General features: G+C 40.3%; 1 protein-coding gene across 5 annotated transcripts in view; it reads right to left on the bottom strand.

Moving 5' to 3' along the window:
* Window positions 1-21533, bottom strand: part of RASGEF1B (RasGEF domain family member 1B) — a 701851-nt gene that overhangs the window by 391397 nt on the left and 288921 nt on the right. For all 5 annotated transcript variants that reach the window (XM_070614553.1, XM_070614551.1, XM_070614552.1 and 2 more), the window contains one exon: window positions 17003-17050. In XM_070614553.1, coding sequence (XP_070470654.1) covers window positions 17003-17050 — 48 coding nt within the window. The remainder of the gene's footprint in view (window positions 1-17002; window positions 17051-21533) is intronic.

The raw sequence follows: 21533 nt of genomic DNA, 5'->3' as shown, positions 1-21533 counted from the left end.
CGGGTGAGGATCTGGGTCATCTACTGGGCAAGCAACCTCAGAAGTGCTGGTGGAGGGTGAGGTAAGTCTAGAGTGGATAGTCCATGGAGGAAAGAGATGATGGATATCAATTGTGGCCTCAGAATCAGCTACAGCAAGGGGGACTGGAGCTTGTTGCTGTTAAATCTTTTCTTAGAGACAGAGGTCAGCCTAGTCTTTGAAAAATCGGTGACAGAATGGAATTAATGAAGAGCACTGACAGATCTGAACAGTGCCAAGAGCGTGGTCTAGCAGACAGGGACAATTTTGGTGCTGAGTTGAACAGTGCCGTTCAGGCCTTGACTCGCTTCCTGCTGATAACCGCTTGTCTCGAGTGCACGCAATTGAGCCCTAACCACACTGCTGCAGAAACCCCAGTGGCACACTTGTTTATTGGCTTTTCCTCCATTTCTGTCTCACTCTCCCCCCTCCCTCACTCCTGCCTGCTAGGATCACCTCCAAAATAAACTACCTTTACCTAAGTCCTTGTTTCAGACTGTTTTCAGACGAACCCAAGGGAAGACCGTGATCATGTTTAAACCAGTTTTCAAATTAACTTTATCACCTTGCACTGCCCTCTCCCCCGACAGACCAGCCACTTGAGAAAGTAATACTTCCATAGCACTTTATTTCTTACAAAGCACATTGATGAATGATAAGGAAAGTGATCCAGTGGCTGTTATTCCCTCTCTTTTTCATTCTTAAACAGAGAAGGAACCTGAGGCTTGGAGAAGCTGTGTTTTGTCCAGTGCCAAAGGGTTCCTAAGTGGTGGAGACAGGGTACCATGTGTATTGATATCTATAGCAGATGCTGTGGGTACCCCACACGCATCTCCTTTATTAGGTCAGTTTATCCATCTCTCAGCTGCTGTAGGTGTTGCTGCTAAGAACTGACAGCTGACCTTCCTCCAAAGAATTGCTCTCCATGGAGGTTATGTACTACTACCCCACCCAGGGGCCACCATAGTGAAAGACTGACTGATACAGGGGTACCAAAGTCCAGTCACCCTGTCTCAAGATGGAACTCCTCTGTGGTGTCCCAGAGTTCCCCCATGTGATCAGGCTGAGGCTAGACTTCAGCTAAAACGTATCTTTGCTTATCTTCTTCCTCTGCCCTGTCCTGTTCCCTCACTTCCTTATGGATTTTTCGCTCAATAAAATCACTTCCCCATCCCTCTCACTAGGGAACCCAACCCAAGATAAGATCTATGTTTTATGATTTCTAGTCCAGTGGTTTCCCCACTGCAGAGTGCCAGGTGGTTAAAGAAATGCAGAAGACACTATATACTCGACTCAGTATTACCAGTAATACTGAGGACTGCATCTGCCTCAAATAAGGACAAAGATATTGTGCTTTTAGGTATAAACTTTTAAATATTTCAATTAATATATTTCAGCAACATCACTTTATGCCGCATTATATCATTCACTACTCACAAAATGTTACAAATCCAAGGTGGACAATAAAGAAACTCACAGGTTGATGTAATTAACATCTCATTTTATAGCAGTATATAAAATTAATTCATCAGCTCAGAAGTAACTGCGTACAAAATGATAAAGTTATTATCTCAGTTTTCCCATATTATTCTCGTCCTTGAGGTCTGAAATGAGGTAAATTTCGTAAACTTTAATTTCCCAAAAATTCTCACAAGGACAGTGGTTCATTCTGCTGGCAATCATCTCTGAGAACTGACAGCTGTATCAGTCCAGGTCTAATTGGAAATCAGATGCCACTGCACATACCTAAAACAGGGACTTTGATAACGGAGAATTGGTGGCACAGGCGATGAAGAGCTGTTGAGAGACCAAATAGGAAAGTGAGGCAGCTCAGAGATTAGCAACAGCAGAAAGCTCCGACCAGCCTGAGGCTAGAGGGGTCACGGGAGGAGGCAGCAGCCGGGGTCCCCTGAAGGAGCTGGTGCCCTGGCTTCTTCCACCCTCCACCCTCCAGTTCCCCACATTGGTTGACCCCTGCCAGAGACCAATTGACACGGAGGAGCCTGGGGATCAATCCAGGCTTCCAGGTTGGATTGCCCATCACAGGGAGCAGAGCAGAGGAAGGGCAAGGAAGGTACAAGCAGGCAAACAGGACCAGGACCCGCACATCCACATACTACACATAGCAATGAAGCTCTTCCGAAACAATCAAAGGCCCCATGTGAGAAGCAGTCAAAATCATTGCCTGGAATTCTAACTCCAGAGAACAAATAAGGGGCCATCTAGTCTTTGATTTTGCAGCTAATGAAATTATAAATCAAAACCACAAGGAAAGACTTCTGACTCAGGTTTGTAGCAGTGCTTACACGTATTTCAAAAAACCTTCTCACGGGCCAGCCCAGTGACGTAGTGGTTAAGTTCATGCACTCAGCTTCAGCAGCCCAGGAATCACAGCCTAAATCCCGGGTGTAGACCTACACTCCGCTCATCAAGCCATGCTGTGGTGGCATCCCACATACAAAAAAATAGAGAAAGATCGGCACAGATGTTTTAGCTCAGTGACAATCTTTCTCAAGCAAAAAAGAGGAAGACGGGCATCAAATGTTAGCTCAGGGCCAATCTTCCTCAGCAAAAATAAATAAATAAATAAATAAATAAATAAATAAATAAACCTTCTCACTAGTATCCTTAGGAACAGCTTTAGGAACAGACCAGGCAGTCTTGCAAAAAAAGTATATTTCCAATCAGATCAAAGAAAAGCGTATCTGGTTTGTTGTTGTTGTTTTAGTCTCCTAATCTCCAAGCCCTTCCATAAAATGCAAATATTTGCTGCCTGTCTTCTATGTAGGCTTAAGCTTAAGGGATTTCTGAATTTAAAAATATGTTTCTATATTTTGGGGTGAGAATCATAGTGTGAACGCTAGGTATTATAATTAATGCTTGCAATAATACTCATGATTAAATAAAAGAAAAAGTTGATTCGAGCATAAAATCTTTGAAGCAAAAAATTAAATTTAGCAAAGAAAAGTCTATCATGCAAACTAAATAAGCACTCATTAACATAATAAATCCAACAACTTCTTTGAATTATTATTTTTTCCTGTTTTTTTAATTTGAAAGGTAATATAATCAGAAACAAGTTTAATCAGAAACTGTGCTATGAATGACTGGGATTTGTGGAAAGTGGAAAACTTGGAAAATATCAAAAATGTCATAATCCCACTAGCACAAATACAGTTAGCACATTCATAGTCAAGTAATGAATCATTTACTGAGAGCCCAAAATGGGAACCATTATTGAGAGTTCTGTGCTAGACAATGGACAGTGTTAATTTGATTATAAGTCCACATCAAGATCACAACTCTCACTTGTCCGTAGTACAGGGGAGCAAAGGGGAAGAGAAACAGGAAAAAGAATGCATTTGCTCTCCTTCCTACCACACTACAGTGACTCGGGAGTCTGGGTTTAAGGAAAGCTACCACTGCTTAGGATGCTGTAGACTGTAAATTGATTGTCTGGATTCCCAATAAAGTTTCCTATCTCCAAATAAAATTGTATGTCACAGACTCCAGAAATAGCTCCTAAGAGAAGGAAATTCCTTTAGCAATAAGAACTATAGTTCCATTAAAGAATATTTTCCCAGGGCCAGCCCGGTGGCATAGTAGTTAAGTTCACGTGCTCCACTTCAGCGGCTCAGGGTTCATAGGTTCGGATCCCGGGTGCAGACCCAGCACCGCTCATCAAGCCACACTGTGGTGGCATCCCACATACAAAATAGAGGAGGACTGGCACAGATGTGAGCTCAGTGACAATCTTCCTCATGCAAAAAGAGGAAGATTGGCAACAGATGTTAGTTCAGGGCCAATCTTCCTCACACACACACACAAAAAAGACAATTTTTGCCACTGTCTTGCTTCATTCTACTGCCTCGTCCTTAAAAATGTTTGAATCTAGGGGCTGGCCCAATGGCCAAGTGGTTAAGTTCACACACTCTGCATCGGCGGCCCAGGGTTTCACCAGTTCAGATCCTGGGCATGGACATGGCACCACTCATCAGGCCATGCTGAGGTGGTGTCCCACATAGCACAACCAGAAGGACCTACAACTAGAATACACAACTATGCACTGGGGGGATTTGGGGAGAAAAAGCAAGAAAACGAAAAAAGAAGATTGGCAACAGTTGTTATCACAGGTACCCAATCTTTAAAAAAAAAAGTTTGAATCTAGCAAATCTAGCAAAACTAGACTTTTACTTCTGAAGATATAAGACCCAATGGGGTCCCCCCAAACCTGGAATCTGTGTCACACAATTTAGCACCAAATAATTCTACACTGTTTTTTACCATTCGGCATTTTCAGCACGTTGTTCTCAACTCCCACCAAGGTTATAAATCAGGGGGCCAAGGTCAGATCTTGTATTTCTCTGCTACCCAACAGCCCACCTCACCCACCAAACACCTAGGACACACTTAATAAGTACTTTTGATACAATTAACTCTGGTTTCAAAATAAAACCCAAACAATTGCATAAAAATTGCAAATTAAATTCTGGAACATATTTCACCAGATATTCCCAGGGCTTTCCCCCTTATTCCAGGCTCATGCTCATATTACAGCCCCTCAGAGAGGCCTTCTCCTACTATCTACCGGAGCTCCCTATCACTTTCTATCACCTTATCAGGCTTTCATTTTCTTCTTAGTACCATGTCCATCAAGGCAGTACTGAATATACGCCCCACCAGAACGTGAGCTCCATGGTCTTTCTTCATCACTGCAATATCTCCAGTGCCTAGAACAGAACCTGGTTCACGGTGACACTCAATAAGTAAGTGTGGAACAAATCAATACGTAAATGAATTAAATTCATACCTACACACGAAAAATTACATAAAAAAACAAGTAATTGGCCTAGAAAAGGGTTGAAACACCATTAAAAACTTTTACTTATTTTTAAAGTTTTTTAGACTTTATACATGAAGGCCAAATAAATTCGACTCCACTAATTGACCACTGTAAAAACGTCAAATGCTAGAAATGTATCAAGCAAATCATCCACCCACTCTAAAGGCAAGCATCCTGAAGAGTGGAGGGCATAGTCTGGAAACTTTTCTCTCTATATATACACACATAATCAATGATTACTAACGAGTAAAAAGTTATAAACATTTAATCCTTTTAAATGTAATCCACTTAAAGTTAATCTTTTGTGAACATAAAGGATTCTAAGAACAAGAGTCCTTTTTTTTAACTTATAGAGTTTTCAATATTTACTCTCTGAGTCTCAGTTTCCCCATCTGTAAAATGGGGATAAAAATAACTAACCCATAGGACTGGTACATGATACAAATATGTAAAAATATATCCAAAGTGCTTAGCACAGTGTCTGTACATAGAAACAACAAAATAGGTGACAGATAAAAAATAAGTAAGGGGGCCGGCCCTGTGACCGAGTGGTTAAGGTGGCACGCTCTGCTTCGGCGGCCCAGGGTTTCGCCAGTTCGGATCCTGGGCGCAGACATGGCACAGCTCATCAGGCCATGCTGAGGCAGCGTCCCACATGCCACAGCTAACAGGACCCACAACTAAAATATATACAACTATATACTGGGGGGATTTAGGGAGAAAAGCAGAAAAAAAAAGAAGACTGGCAACAGTTGTTAGCTCAGGTGCCAATCTTTAGAAAAAAAAAGATAAGTAAGTTTAGGGACCAACGAAAATCCAAGAGAAGGACTGACCCACGACAGTGGAGGTCAAAGAACCTGCTTGGAAATGATGGCAGTAAGGTTTGAAGGATCTCTAGGCATCAGACCTAAGGACTGGAAGTTGAAGGTCATTTTAGGCTGAAAGAAGAGCATGTTCCTTGACCAAGAACTGTAACAGCTGGCAGCCTCAGGGAGGGAGCTGTGCAGACAACACCTATCTGTAAAGGGAAGGTGAAGTCACAAGGCAAGCAGACCTCAAAACAACATGGAAGCTAAATGAAACATGAACCCAAACTGCAAGCGGGTGAGAGCAGAGAAGAGAGAAGGTAGAAGAGGGAGAAAATAGAAGACCTTGGTAACACAGTGAAAACCCTGTTTACAATCATTTCAGTCTAGAATCGAGCGCCATGTTACATCTAATCACAAGGTATTTTTGCACATTTTGATTACTCAATAAATTTCCCAGGAAGGAAGCTATCATATAAATTTTATAAAAATTGAATTTTGATAGATTGGAGTTTTGCAAAAGTTGGTCACTATGTTAGTTTCCTTTTGCTGCTGTAAGAAATTACCACAAACTTACTGGCTTAAACCAATACATATTCATTATCTGACAATTTTATAGGTCAGAAGTCTACAGTGGGTCGTTAAGGCTGTGTTCCTTCTGAAAGTTTTGGGGAGAATCCCTTTTCCTGCCTTTTCCACCTTCTAGAGGCAGCCCACATTCCTTAGCTCACGGCCCTGCACCACTATAACCTCTTCTTTTGTTGTCACAACTTCCCTGACTCTGACAGTCCTGTCCCTCTCTTATAAGGACCCCAGTGATTACACTGGGCCCACTGGGATAATATAGAATAATCTCTCCATCTCAGCATCCTTAACTCAATCATATCTGCAAAGACCCCTGTGCTACATAAGGTAACATGTTCAGTTTCCAGAAATTGGGCTATGGACATCCTTGGAAAGGCCATTATTCTGCTTACCACAGTTACCATTTGGGGAAATCGTCACTGACCTTAACATTGCTCATGGGTTTTGAATGACTAATATAAAACACCTGTATCAGATTGCATTATTCACAGTCCCACTCTCAATGATTCTAAAATGCGGTAGAAATATCTGACAGCCTTTTATGTCTCTGGGATAGTCCTGCCCAAGAATTTACATTTACTTTATTTTTACTTAATTTACTTTCCTTTTATTTCTTATTGTACAGTTAGAGCATTTTTTAAAAGTATGTGTAAATAGGTTAAATTATCCATACAAATAGCAAAGGAGTCAATAGAAAATTTTTGTTAAAAATTTACTGCCAAAAGGGGTTACTGGATCCAACAGGACTGAGAACCACTGAGTTAGACGGTTAATTATTATTTTTAGTGAGATGAGTAGTACTGGGAAATCTATCACAGGTATTTTTAGTCTGGTTGTAGCAGCAGCAGCAAGTCTGAAGTTGAAAGCAACTATTTCATAGGAAATATGCCAATAAAGTGAGCAGATGTGTTTACAGTGTACCGCTAACTGAACTGAACTTCTTTCTTACCTCTCAGACACTGCCCGCTTGTGACCAGCCCTCTCAGCTCCAGACCCTCCGCTTCCAGGCCTGCAGGCACGGAGAAACTGACAGATAATGAAGCACTTGGAGAGTTAGCTGAAGGATCACAGACAACTGGGCTCTTTACAGATTCATGAAGCATCACAAAAGGAAAAACGTGGCTCCGTTGATGAACGCTCTTACATAAAGTGTGATGACGGCTAGGAGAGGCAGGATGGTCAGGAAAGGGGTGAACAGAGTGAAAGGATGGGAGGACAGGACAACTTAGATCGGGAAGACAGGACTGCGAAATTGGGAGCAATGGCCCATGGGGCTATTTCAGGTTATGGTGAACACCTTAGGCTACCTACTAAGATATGGATGTGTAGGGAAGGACAGGAGGAGAACATACAGCAAATGAAGCCAGAAGACAGGCTGGAGTGAGCTCAGACACACTCCCAGAGACGGGAGCATCATCTCACTACAGCTCTAGCGCTGAGTTTTGAGGGTCTCCTTCAGCTGCAGGATTCCCTTGCTCTCTATTCTGGGCTTCAACTTTAAGGTGAAATAGTCTCTTCCTCATTGCTCTTGCCTCTACCAACAAATTTGTTTGTTGTCTTGGTCTCACTGTCTTTAGGTTTTTCTCTCTCTCTGTGTAGTACAGTGTATTTCCTGATTCTCTCTCTCTCTCCTTTGCCTCCTCTATTCCTCCCTCGCCCCCCTCCCCCAATATTGGGTTGGACAGAAACCATCTAGTGTAGGAAAACCAATAAGCTATGTCTTCCCACCATTAATTCAGCTCCTTCAGGCCAGTCCTTACATGGCTGCTCTGAGGTCATGAACCTATCCCTAATCCAGAAGGAATGCCAAGATAGTGCAGCCACATCAACATCCACAGAATTTGATGATCTAACTCTGAGCTGAGCCATCCCAGCAGGAGTAGACAGTATAGTACCGTGGACACCAGCAGTTTCCGGAGTCAAGCTGCCTGGATCCTGGCTCTGTCAGTTATTAGCTCTAACCTGGACAAGTGACTCAACATCTTTAAACCTTAGTTTGCTCAGCTCGAAAATGGAAAGAAGAATGGGAAATAATAGAATTTATTTCACGGAGTTCTTCTGCATATTAAATTGAAAAAAATTTAAAAAGCAGGAAAGGTGTTTAGCTCTCTACCTGGCATAGGGTAAGTACTCCTAAATGCTGACCAAGTTTCAGCCTTTTGGCCAACAAGGCCATTTTATCCATCATGGATCTTTTTGGCGTTAATTTTTATTTATAGGATATTGCATTAAAATTATAAAATGCTTCATTAAAGTATTTATCATGATTATTAAGTTTTTTGGCACCTTCTGAAATTTTGTGCATACCTTGGTCAGCTCATCCTAGATCAGGCCTGGTCATGGCAGTGATGCTGTGGTTCTGGAACCATCAGCTCAGACAGCAGCCTCCCAAAATCCTATTATTTGCTTTTTTTTTTTTTTTTTTTGGCAGGGAAAGATTTGCCCTGAGCTAACATCTGTTGCCAATCTTCCTCTTTTTTTCCTCTCCTATGCTCCAGTGCATGGTGGTATATCCTAGTTCTAAGTCCTTCTAGTTCTTCAACGTAAGCCTCCATCACCGCATGGCAACCGATAGACGAGTGATGTGGTTCCATGACTAGGAACTGAACCCAAGCCACCAAAGTGATGAGAGTGCCGAACTTTAACCACTAGGCCACCAGGGCTGACTCATTATTTGCATTTTAATGTTTAGATTTTCCTTGCTACTCCTCCTTTTGTGGACTATCTTATTTCTCCCTCCTATTTTGTTGGGTTACTGATGTTTGAGAATATTCTTATCTGCAAGATTTATGTTTGGAATAATGTCTAGACTTGGACTTATGTCATTATGTAGCAAGTTAGCATATTCATACATTAGACTCTCTTTAGTTTCATTTTAAAGGATAATTATTCTCAGCTTAAACAGGATGCAGAATGGCTGTTCTGTAAGTCAAGGGCCTGATAGGAAATGCAAGATGTATGAAACTGAATTACTTTCTACAAAAAGGCCTAAACATTATAATACATTAGAAGAAAATCAGTTTAAACAAAAATTGTTTAAAGTAATTCTTTGATGAAGCCTAACATGTTACTAAGAAAACTTGAACCCTAGTTAATGAATTTGCTAAATAGGATGTGTTTGCAAGACAGTGCGGGGTTGATCTCACCTAAACTATCTTCTAAGGACTTAGAACTCCTCAAGGATAGAAGTAGCATAATATCTCATTGAATAGAGGTCAAAACTCAAATACCTCTTGAGGCCAGGAAAGCAGTGAATGGCATGAGTTGGAGGTATCGGGAAGACGAGGAAAGTGAGGAACACGGTGAACTGGAGGTGCCTTGCCCTGCTCAGAAGGGGCAGTGGCTGCTCAGCTACAGTTGATTAGTGCTATTTGGAAATCCATGCTAACATTCCAGATAGTCCGTTTTTCCAGGACAAGCCCGAAATCCAGATATTTGTGCAAAAACACTCACATTTTAAAGTACTGGCTCAGTATTTTTAAAAAATCACTCAAATGGGCAAAACAAAACGTGACCGAGCTGTGAATTTCCAGTCTCTGAATAAAGAATCATCTTTGTTATAAGAAAACGGGGAAAAGATACATTTTCATTCTTCCCTTCTGAAATCCTATCTAGAGCATTTCTGAACCATGCAAGATTTTAATTTATGCAAATCAAAACACCTTCTTTGTTTTAGTTAACCTAAAATAAAAGGCCACTTAGAGAAAGCTGTGGACACAAAATCAAACTTTTGACTTCAGAACAGCCTGACACAAGGGTATCTGGACCAATTCTGGGTTGAAGGGCCATGAATTTTTCAGAGCGAGTATTCCCTTCAGTTAAGAGGAGAGACTGCACTGCATTTAGATTGCTTCACAGCTCCTCTGTGACATTTCCCAGTACAATCTCACCTGGTCCCCACCTCCTATGAAGTTGAGCTCATTGGTTCTCCTTGTCGAGTGACTGCCATTCCAAAACAGTGAGTTTAACTCACAGGTTAGAAAAGCCCATTAGAGGACCAGCTCGAAGAGAACTACTAAAACTCAGAGAACCACAGGGGAATTGAGCAGTGACCATATTTAATATTTAACAAGGAGAGCTGTACTCAGAGGCCTTATTATTTTTCCTTTGCTCCAGAAATACAAGGTGGATGCTTTGAGCAATCCAGCTCGGGCCTCACCTCCCACAGGATTTATACAAATACATTTGTTCTTTGATGAAAGGGATTCTTAGAACTGTTGGCCTACGCCATCCTTGAAGCCAGCTCCTTTGAGTTTGAGAGGCTAGGCTCTAGCTTAAGCGAGTCTGAGCATGCATTCTATCTCAGGAATGTCTCAGGGTTTTGGAAAATTAAGGGAGAGAAGACAGGAATGACGGAGACCTTTGACCTGAGCCATGGGGGAAGGAGATACAGAGTGACTACGAGCTTTGGTAAGACTTAGGCTGCACTCCACCAAGGCAAGGGAAAAGAAAAGGAGTAAAAGGAAGAGCGAAATGACTCCAGTACCCATTTAACAAATGCCATCACATTAAAAATTCATGATATTCTCCCAAGCCCAAGGCTCATATTTTCCAAATACTATTCAATATAACACAAGTTCAAGAGGAAAAAAAGCACTGACTAGACAGCCCCTTGGGGCTCATGGCAATAGAATTTGACCTACATTGCTGAAATGCCCACTTCGTCCTTCTGGGTCTTTTATGGTTAAAATTCAGAAATGAGAAAACTGCAAACGTTACTGTCACTGTGTCTGATACACAGCCTTTGATCCTTTGAACAATATTTTTCTCAAAAACTTCCTTCTTTCTAGAAAAATGAAATAAAATTTTTTAAAAACCAAAACATAAAAATGCTAATTTGGGTGTTTTTTCTTTTTTTCTGGAAAAACTAGTAGGCTCTCCTAGAGCCTACTGTTGTTGTGAGTATGCAGAGACGATCTCCATCTCTCTTAAATTCATCTTGCTGGTTTTGTCATTTTACATTCGGGCTGCATCTTCCAGAAAGCCACTGGGCACCTTTCATAGGCCATGAAAAGATAACATGGATGAAAGATAATATGGACTCCACTTGAGGGAGTCTGATTTCCTCAGGATTTTCAAGGGGAATTGTCACTACTAGAAAGCAATGACTTTTAATTTCCCTTAAGCTAGATTCAGTGTTCAGATCCTCACAGTGATGTAAAAGGCCCAAATGACTCTTTCTGATGCCAGTAGGAATGCATGAGCAGACAGAATTTAACTCTGGGGTGCTGTAGACTCATCTTCTGGTTTCTACTTCTTAACTTGCCCACATCTAGCTGTTACATTAAAAACTTCTCTCTACTATTGTTACATAATGCTTCTTTCTTTCCTTACGTTCCTCCCAGTGGGGCAGAGATCATTCTTGGGGACTCTAGCTGCTCAATGCAAGAAATAAATGGCCAAGAACAGGAAGCACACTTGGGAGTACACACAAGCTGGAGCAGATACTGGAGGACAATCAAACAAAGGATGTGAGTCATTTGTGGGAAGAAAAGGAAAAGGAAAAACTGATCCAGCAATCACACTCTTTGGCATTTACCCAAATGTAAGGAAAACTTATGTTCACACAGAAACCCACAATGAATGTTTATAGCAGTTTTATTCTGCCAAATAAAAAAAAATTGCCAAAACTTGGAAGCAACCAAGATGTCCTTCAGTAGGTGAATGGATAAACAAACTGGTCCATCCAGACAATGGAATATTGTGCAGCACTAAAAAGAAATGACCTATCAAGCCATGAAAAGACATGGAGGAACATTAAATGCATATTACTAATTGAGAGAAGCCAGTTTGAAAAGGCTACATACTGTATGATTCCAACTATACGACATTCTAGAAAAGGCAAAACTATGGAGACTAAAAAGATCAGTGGCTGCCAGGGTTGGGGATGGAGACAAGAATAGGCAAAGCACAGAGAATTTTTAGAGCAGTGAAACCATTCTGTACGACACTATAATGATGGAAACATCATACATTTGTCAAAACCTATAAAAGGTACAAAACCAAGAGTGAACTCTAATGTAAACTATGGACTTTGGTGATAATGAGGCATCAAGGTAGGTTCATCGATCATAACAAATGTGCCACTCTGGGGCAGGATGCTGATAGTGGGGGAGGCTGTTCATGTCGAGGGGAAATTGAATGGAGGAATCAGATGGGCAAAAGAACACTGCTGATGGGACATAAAGACAGATTTAGAAAATAAAATAATACCACAAGAAATGTTCAAGAGCCTTTACAGTCTTGAGCAGGAAAAACTAAAAGTTACTTTTCCAGGGACCTGAGACTAACAATGGCTCCATTATGTCCACGGCATGGTTTGCGCAGGTGTAAATAGCGTATGGGGTATTTTTTCACTATACTTATCAACATTTAGGAAGCTCTCAGATTCTAGGTGCCAGAGAGAAGAGGGTAGAGGAAAGATACAAATATTAACAAAACATGACTTTTGTTTCAAGGAGAGCTTACAATTCTGTGAGAAAGAGGGACGTTACACTCATGAACAAGGAGGTTGGTGGGGAATGGGGGCAGGGTGGAGTGGGGAGAGAGGATCATGGGCTGAATAGGAAAGTGCCAGCCTCAGTGCTCCAGACTAGAGTACTGACTCCCCACCAACTATACACATAGTGACTCTGGGTAATCTAACCAGTTAATGTTTCCTTCTGAATCGATCTTACAAGTAAATGATGTAATCTTAGGAGCAAGGATAAGATCTTTCCACCAAGCAAAAATTGTTCCCTGCTTGTTGATACCAGAAATTCCACCCCTTTAACTCAATTGCATTAGCTCCAGCGCCTATTAAAATGCAAATACTCATAGGAGAGGTTAGATTTTTAAGCCACATAATTCAAGTGTAACTTACTGTGCATTTATTCATCAGAGCTGAGAAGATGGCTTTGATAAGAGAAAGGATATAGTAAACTCAAGATCACTGAACACCAGAGCAGGATGTCTGGGCAGGAGACGGAATATTTAAAACACTCTGTTAACTGTAAGCTTTGGCAATTCAATTTTCTTTCTGATTAAAATCAAATGAAAACAGTGCAACCACTGAATGTTTGCAAAGCAACCAGAACATTGATTGTATGTTATTTTTACTATTACTATTGCTATTAATCTTGAAAATGTACTTGGGGAATAGAAAGTAGATTTTATGGGAAGGAGAGAAAAAAGTTTTCTATTTATTTCAGCCCAGCTCACTGAAGTTCTGCAGTGGGATAACAGAATAGTCATTTGCTAGTCTTTGTCCTCTGTGTATTTATTTTCCTTTGATTCCCTTGAGCTGAGAGGGTCAAGAACAGGTTTTGATATTCACATGTCCTAGAAAATATATCTCAATATAACCTAACATCGTTAATTTTAGCAGAATTTCTAGGAAGATCTAGTATGACCTTGACCACATGACTACAACCTTAGAGTTCTCTCATAAGTATCCTGGATGCCACCACTTCCATGCTGGCCTCCAAGGCCAGCTTCCTCTTAGAGTTCTGGCTGAAGCATACACATAAAGCTCTTCCCTTATTCCCTTAGGGATACTGGGATGTTTGGCACTTTGAAGCAAAAGAAAAGTAAACACAGAGGGAAAATAAAGCATAAAAACAAGCTGATTTATAGAGGAGAGGTTCCTGATCCTACCACAGTTTGCTACTTCCAGAGCTCTAAGACCCTGCCTGTTCCTGGCTCTGTCTCCCAATCTATTGACCATGTGAGAGCAAAAGGGACCATGCAGCATCACAGCACCCAGCCTGGAGCCTCAACTCACATCCTGCACACAAACCTCCTATGACCTACCACCAGGGACCCGAGAGCTTTCCAGGGCTGCTGTCTCCCAGCCTCTCCCACTCATTCCCTGTGTCTGCTCTGAGACTTACCTCTTCCCCAGTTAATGAATGACTGTCCCTCGGGAGAGGCAGCTGCCCTCCCCTCACACCTCTCTGCCCCGTAACATCTCCCTTGGATATTGGTCAACTCTGTAGTAGGCCCCATAGATATTTTACCCACATGGTAGCATTATATCTTTGTAACAAGAAACATACACACATACACACGTATCAAGAACAAGGAGTGAGGGAAACTGAGCAGCTGAGTTGTTGCATCACATTCCCCCCAGACTGGAAGAAACAGTCTCTAGGGCAGGGCTAGTAGGCCAACCTAGATCACCCCTGATGCCCAGCACAGTGTCTGGTACAATTAGGTACTCAATAAAGAATTGTTGTGTTAAAGAGTGAATGAATAAATTCAATGATTTCCCCCACCACTTAAATCTGCAGTGAGAGACTAGCTCAGTGCTCTGACGCAGCCCCTGATAAATTCTGATTTTAAGGACATCATCAATAAAGCCTCCAGTGATCAAGGGCCAGCACTAAATTCTCTCTGCTGTTCACTTTCCAACATAAACACTTAAATATGCTAAACTGGAGAGATAATCAACTAAATAAACAGCCCACTGGAGATGGGATCCCCCCAAGGCAAAGGCAATACTTTCAAAATGACTCATAGATCCACTGAGGCAAAACAAGGTTCCTATACTCAAAACAAGAAAAATGCCATATTTAGTAACAGCTAGTATTTACTAGGAATCTACTATACGCCAGGAAATACAATAGGCATATTGTTCATTGAATCCTTAGAACAACTCTACAAGTTATGGATTATCATCCTCATTTTTTGCATCTTAAAAGTAAGGCTTAGAGAAGTGTTTTTATTCTTGGTCACTTGTTCAAGAGGTTAAGAGCATAAACTCTGAAGCCAGGCTGTCTAGGTTTAAATTCTGACCCCTCCTCTTCCTAGATAGGTGTCTTAGTCCATTTGGGCTGCTATAACGAAATACCACAGACTGGGTAGCTTATAAACAACAGAAATGTATTTCTCACGGTTCTGGAGGCTGGAAGCCTGAGATCAGGGTACCAGCATGGTCAGGTGAGGATTGTAGACTTCTTGCTGTGTCCTTACATGGTGGAAGGGGCCAAGGAAGCTCTGTGGGGTCTCTTTTATAAGAGCATTAATCCCATGTATGAGGGCTCCACTTTCATGACCTAAGCACCTCCCAAAGGTCCCACCTGCTAATACCATCACCTTTGGGGGTTAGGATTTGAATTTGGGGGGGACATAAATATTCAGACCGTAGCACTGGCCAAACACAGCTTAACACATCTGTGCCTCAGTTTCCTCATCTACAAAAATGGAGCTAATAATTGTACCAATTACTAATTTATTGTCTCTCATTGCCAAACCCAACTTTCTGTAACCTGCTTTGCAATGCTACGCCTGGAACTCTGCCAAACACATTCCTCCGTAGTCAGCTAGCTTTTTGTTAGCTTTGCCAGTAGGGGGTGCTAGAGGCAGCTGCAGAGCTGGAGAAGCAAGAAGAAACTTGATACCTGCTTCCTGGAATTGCTACCCTCCCACACTCTTTTTACTCTTTCCATTACTTAGTTGACAACTTCACACCCATTAAAACTGTTAAGTTCTTCATATTAAATTCTTTCTGTTCAAATTATTGGTGTGATTTCATTCTCCTGACAGACCCTGAGGGATACAAGAACACTTACCTCAGAGGGCTGCTGAGAGTATTAAATAAGTTGATGGTTGAAAAGTGCTCATAACTGTACCTGGAGCGCAGTGTTAGCTGTACCAATGTTAGCTATTATTACCTGCTAAGTGGTGAAGCTGGGTTGGGACCCAGGTCTGTCCATCTTCTTCCCAATCAACATGATGTTTCTCTAATAAAAACAGCTACTATCTACTCAGGCACTGGGTTTAGTGCTTTCATAGATGTTACCTCTTTCAATCTTCTTAAGCACCTCTTAGATGCATTGCATTCATAAAGTGTTTTTTCTCTAACAATTGACATCAAGAAAGGTACTGAGGCAATATATCCATTATCCTGAAAAGTTAGGCAAGTACTCCAAACAGTTCAAACATCTACATTCAAAGAATAATTTTTTAACATGAACTTCTCCAAATTCTAATAAATCTATATACATCACTGCCCAATGCATCACCAGGAATTAACATGATATATGTAAATGTGTGCATGTATTTCTGAGTATTAAGATTTTGGAATTTCAAATTTTCTGTTGTTTTGTAAATCCAAAGTACCAATGAAACATTGTAGAACTTAAAAAATTAACTGCCTATTTTGTGCTAGGCACTAGGATATAAGTGGTTTCACATATGTTATCCAATTTTATCCTTAAAATATTATACTAGTGGGTATGATCATCTTCTCCAAACAAATATGTCCAAGGTCACATAGCTAGTAAAATGACAGAAGCAGGAAGTAAGACTAATTCTTTCTGACTCAGAGAGCTCATGTTTTAGCCAATTCACCACAAGTCATAGGTGAAGGTCATTCTCCATAGCAGATGCTGAGAGAATGACACCTGGTAAAAATACGAACTGAGACAGGAACAAATTCCTTCACTGTGAAGGACTTAGAAAATAAAAGAGCTGAATCTGGTAGAGCATCCTCTGACCTTGCTTTTGGAATTGACTGTGAGTCATGGGAAATCCTCAGGTTCTGTCACTGGGTTTCCAAAATCTCTCTCATTCCATTTCATTTCCAGGATCTCTCTCCAATTTCAGTTTTGTTATTACAGAGGCAAAGTAAATGAAAATCCAAAAAGGCCTTGTTTCTGCGTGTATCCTTACCTTCCAAAAATAGGTCATTCTCTTCCGGAAAAAAATAAAAGCATCCACCAAAGTGATTATTTTTTTAAAGGAACAATGCAGAGGAGGAAAAACATACCTTTTGCTTGGTGCTTGATTTCAGGCCAACTCGGGAGTGACTTTTGGACTAGAGGAAAAAATGAGAAAGAAATCTATGAAGAACACAGTACAATAGCAGCACTTATTTTGAAGTCATTTCTTCTGGAAGGTATAAGTTTTAAGTTAAAATCCTTTCCCCTAACCTTCCTTCACAGCCTCCAGAAATGCAAGAATAGAAGCACTGCACAGACTCCAGTGTTGAATTTTATATACTGAATGGAAGACCGTTTAAGTCCTGGAGCTGAGAACGGGCGACGCACCTACACTTTGTCAATGCCTTGGTCATATTTACCAATTCAGCATCTTTCCCTGAGGACACTGGCAGAAACCAAAAACTGCTACACGTGAAGAAATCCTTCCAGCTCTAATAAGGTATAGTGAAAGAAGATGGAAAATGAATAAAAGCAGAGGTGTGAAAGAAAGAAGAAAAGGAGAGGAAGGAAACAAATGCTCTATAAATTGGAAAAAGAAAATCGGGCAGGATGGAGAAAAGGGCACATTTATGGCAAGATTTCCAAATGTATTCCATAGGGCAGTATTTCATCTCTGCTAATTTAAATACATTTTTATTAGATTGAAACAAATTTCTCCAAAACACTAGTTCTCATAGACAGCTTTTTATTTTCCAGTTTGTTCATGATTATCTAACCTTATTTGGAATTAGGACAGGTAAAACAGGCATTAATCTATGCATGAGAATAATTTGCTATAGAATACCATTATGATTTTTCTCCCAATGAGAAAAAAAGCAAAAGTCAAGCTTACTATGTTTAGCATTCAGATAGTGAATATATTTGGCTTTAAGTGAACCATGAATCAAAATTAATTCTGAACCAACTACTACAACTTGGCTGGAAAATGTCTAAGTCAGTAGTATTCAAATGGTTGGGTTTCAGGATAATTTTACATTCGTAAAAATTATTGGGACCTCCCCAAACAGCTTTTGTTTATATGGATTATATCCACAGATATTCACTGTATTAGAAATTGGAACTGAGAAATTTTTTTTAAATTTTTTTATTTTTTAAATTTTATTTATTTTTTGGGGTGAGGAAGATTGGTCCTGAGCTAACATCTGTTGCCAATCTTCTTCTTTTTGCTTGAGGAAGATTGTCTAGTCACTGAGCTAACATCTCTGCCAATCTTCCTCTATTTTGTATGTGGGACACAGCCACAACATGGCTTGATGATCAGTGTGTAGGTCTGTGCCCAGGATCCAAACCTGCAAACCCCGAGCCACAAAGCAGAATACGCAAACCTAACCACTATGCTATTGGGCAGGCCCTGAGAAATTTTTTAAATACGTATTTATCAATTCATTTTAATATAGCAATAATAAACCCATCACATGTTAAATAAATAACATTTTTTGTTTTTTATATATATTCCTAAACAGAAAAAAATAGTTATAAGATGGAATTTTTTAATATTTTTGCAAATCTCTAATGTTTACTTTAAATAGATGACAGCTAGATCTTCATATCAGCATCTGCATTTAATCTGTTTTGATATGATACATTTTTTGTTGAACTAATGAAGAAAATCCAGCCTCACTCAGATATGTGATTGGAAAAGGAAAGTTTTCATAATAATCCTTTCAGATAATTGCAAATATTCTTCTCTGATAATATACCAAAACTTGACAATTGGTAGTTTCTTAAAGGTTAGTTGCAATGTAGAATCTGAACTCATATCAATGAACTTTTTATACTCTATGTAAAAATTTGTTGGTCTATCTTGCACTCAGAATAGATCTTTACCCACATATGGTTTTGTAACATGCATTGGTCATTTAGAAAATAGTGGTTCAGTGAATTATGCAGGTTTCCCAAATATTGACACATTTCATTATATAATATGAAGAAAATCACATTTGAAATCACCAGTCTCACCAGAATAATTTTCAACTGTTGATAAGCTATCAAGCTCACAGTAACAGATACAAGTTTTCAAAAATTCTAATATTTACTTGAAAGCTTGAATTTTATCATGAGCAAGAAACACTGTCAATTGCTCTTCTTGAAGAGACAGGCTCACTTTGTTCATTTTCATGAACATGTCTGCCAGCTACATGAGTCGGAATAACCTCAGTTCGTCTATCGCTTGTTCTTTGAAGTTAAAATGGTATTTTATGAAAAAAAGAGGCTAATTTGGCTCACAATTCAATCACATAAATGCTTTTCTCCAAAACAGCCACTGCACGTTCATATGCATCAGAAGTGTTTTACTCATACTTTCCATTTGTCACACAGACTACTAAAACGATGTGTGCTCAAGGGTTGAGATTTAGTAGACAATAATTTTTACTACTTCATCAAGGGCATTTTTAGGTGAAAACTGGCATTTTATTTCCTGCAATGCAAATGCATAGTTGTGAAATTATATAGTGACTGGTGGTACAGCTTGGTGCTACTGCCTTAATTCTGCACCAACAGTTTTAGCCACCATTGCTCTTACACAATCAGTGCAGATGAAATCCAGAAAAAAAAAAAAAAGAAAGAAAGAAACTCTTAATATTAATTAGGAAGAGAGTTTTGGCTTCTCAAATTCCCTTCGAGAACCACCGCTCTTAATCATTTAAAGCAGTTGAGAAATTAGTAATTAGACTCTTCTACAGTCAAAGAAATGGAGCTTAAAAGGAATCAAGCCAATGAAAAGCAAGTTGCCATTGTCTGTATGTCCTTGCTGCTGCATTAGAGAGAGACCCAGAGACCAGTCAGGAGTAGGCTTCCTTCTGACGGACAGAAGCCGGGATGGGGAAAGGAACTTTATAATAAATCTGCAGTGCTCATCTTCCACTTACTCACACAGAGTTTTGAGATCCATCTAGACTATTATGGGCTGAATTGCTTCCCCCCAAAATTCATATGTTGAAGTGCTAACTCCCAAATCCTTAGAATGTAACTGTATTTGGAGATAGGCCCTTTAAAGAGGTAAATAAGGTAAAACGAGGCTCTCTGGCTGGGCCTTAATCCAATATGATTGGTGTTCTTATAAGAAGAGGAGATAAGATACAGACAACATACATAAACAAAGGGAAAGCCATGTAAAGACACAGAAGACGGCCATCTGCAAACCAAAGGGAGAGATCTCACCAGAAACCAACCCTGCTGGCCCCTTGATGTTGGACGTCTCGCCTCCAGAATGGTAAGAAAATAAATTTCTGTTGTTTAAGCCACCCAGTCTGTGGTATTTCATTATAGCAGCCCTAACAAACTAATATTACATAGAACCTGACCAATCTACCCCAAGGAAGTCAAGAAACTAAAAAAATGGAGATCCAGCAAAACCAAGTCCTGAGTCCAAAGGGGCCATCGTCATCACATTCCTTGCCAACCACATACATCCTAAGAAGACTGTCTGATCAGTGTCAGACTTTAGAGTTCATAAAGATCATTTAGGGCACTGTCGACCATGTAACTTCCCGAACCCCAACTCCAGAATTTCCAAGTCAGGAGGGCTGGGGTGGCTCCCAGAAATGTACATGTTAACGAGCATGCTAGGAAATTCAAATAGATACATGACACACAAACTACAATTTGAGGACCATTTGCCTGCCAAGGACAGTAGTCACTTGGGATGAGAAGTAGGAAAATATGGAAACTGGTGCTAATTCTCTCTCTCTGTCTCCTTGAAGAATCCAAATAAATGAACCTCTTTTCCCTTTCCCTTTTAAATGCTTGGTGTTAAAATTCTTAATTTGATTGAGCCAGTGGATCAGCCAGGATAAGTGAAACAGTCTGAATGTTGGTAAATTACTCAAACTAGTCCAAAAGCAGATCTGCAACAGTTCTTTAATCTCTTCAATTTAAAAACATAAGCAAATGAATTCTGTGTTTATATATATTTTTAGAAATTTAGTTGGGTTTCTATACCATATCAGATGCCATAAACATCCAAGGATATAGCCTTAGTACTTAACTCAGTCACGATAGCAAATACGATCTAAAGGACAAGACTTCCATTTATAAAGGGGATTAAAAGCTGTGATGGCTAATTTTATGTGTCAATTTGACTGGGCTAAAGGATGCCCAGATAGCTGGTAAAACACTATTTCTGGGTATATCTGTGTGGGCGTTTCTGGAAGAGATTAGCATTGATCCAGTAGACTGAGTAAAGAGATTCACCCTCACCAATGTGGGTGGGCATCATCCAATCTGTTGGGGGCCTGAATGGAACAAAAGGAAGGAAGGATAAATTATCTCTCTCTCTCTTCTTGACTTGGGACGTTCATATTTTCCTGTCCTCAGACATTGGAGCTCCTGGTTCTTAGACCTTTGGATCCCAGGATTTATACCAGTGGTCCCCTGATTCTCAGGCCTTTAGACTAGGGCTGAATTATATCCCTGGCTTTCCTGGGTCTCCAGCTTGCAGGTAGCAGACTGTGGGACTTCACAGCCTCCATAACTGCATGAGTCAGTTCCTTTAATAAATTTCCTCAAATATATATCCTCTGGAGAGCCCTGACTAATACACACGCCAATCCAATTCCAGAGAAACAACATTTTCAT

This window comes from Equus przewalskii, chromosome 3 (assembly GCF_037783145.1).
Source record: "Equus przewalskii isolate Varuska chromosome 3, EquPr2, whole genome shotgun sequence".
Classification (NCBI taxonomy): Eukaryota; Metazoa; Chordata; class Mammalia; order Perissodactyla; family Equidae; genus Equus; species Equus przewalskii.
Note: the sequence above shows the minus strand (reverse complement) of the source record. Positions and strands in the feature narration are given on the sequence as shown.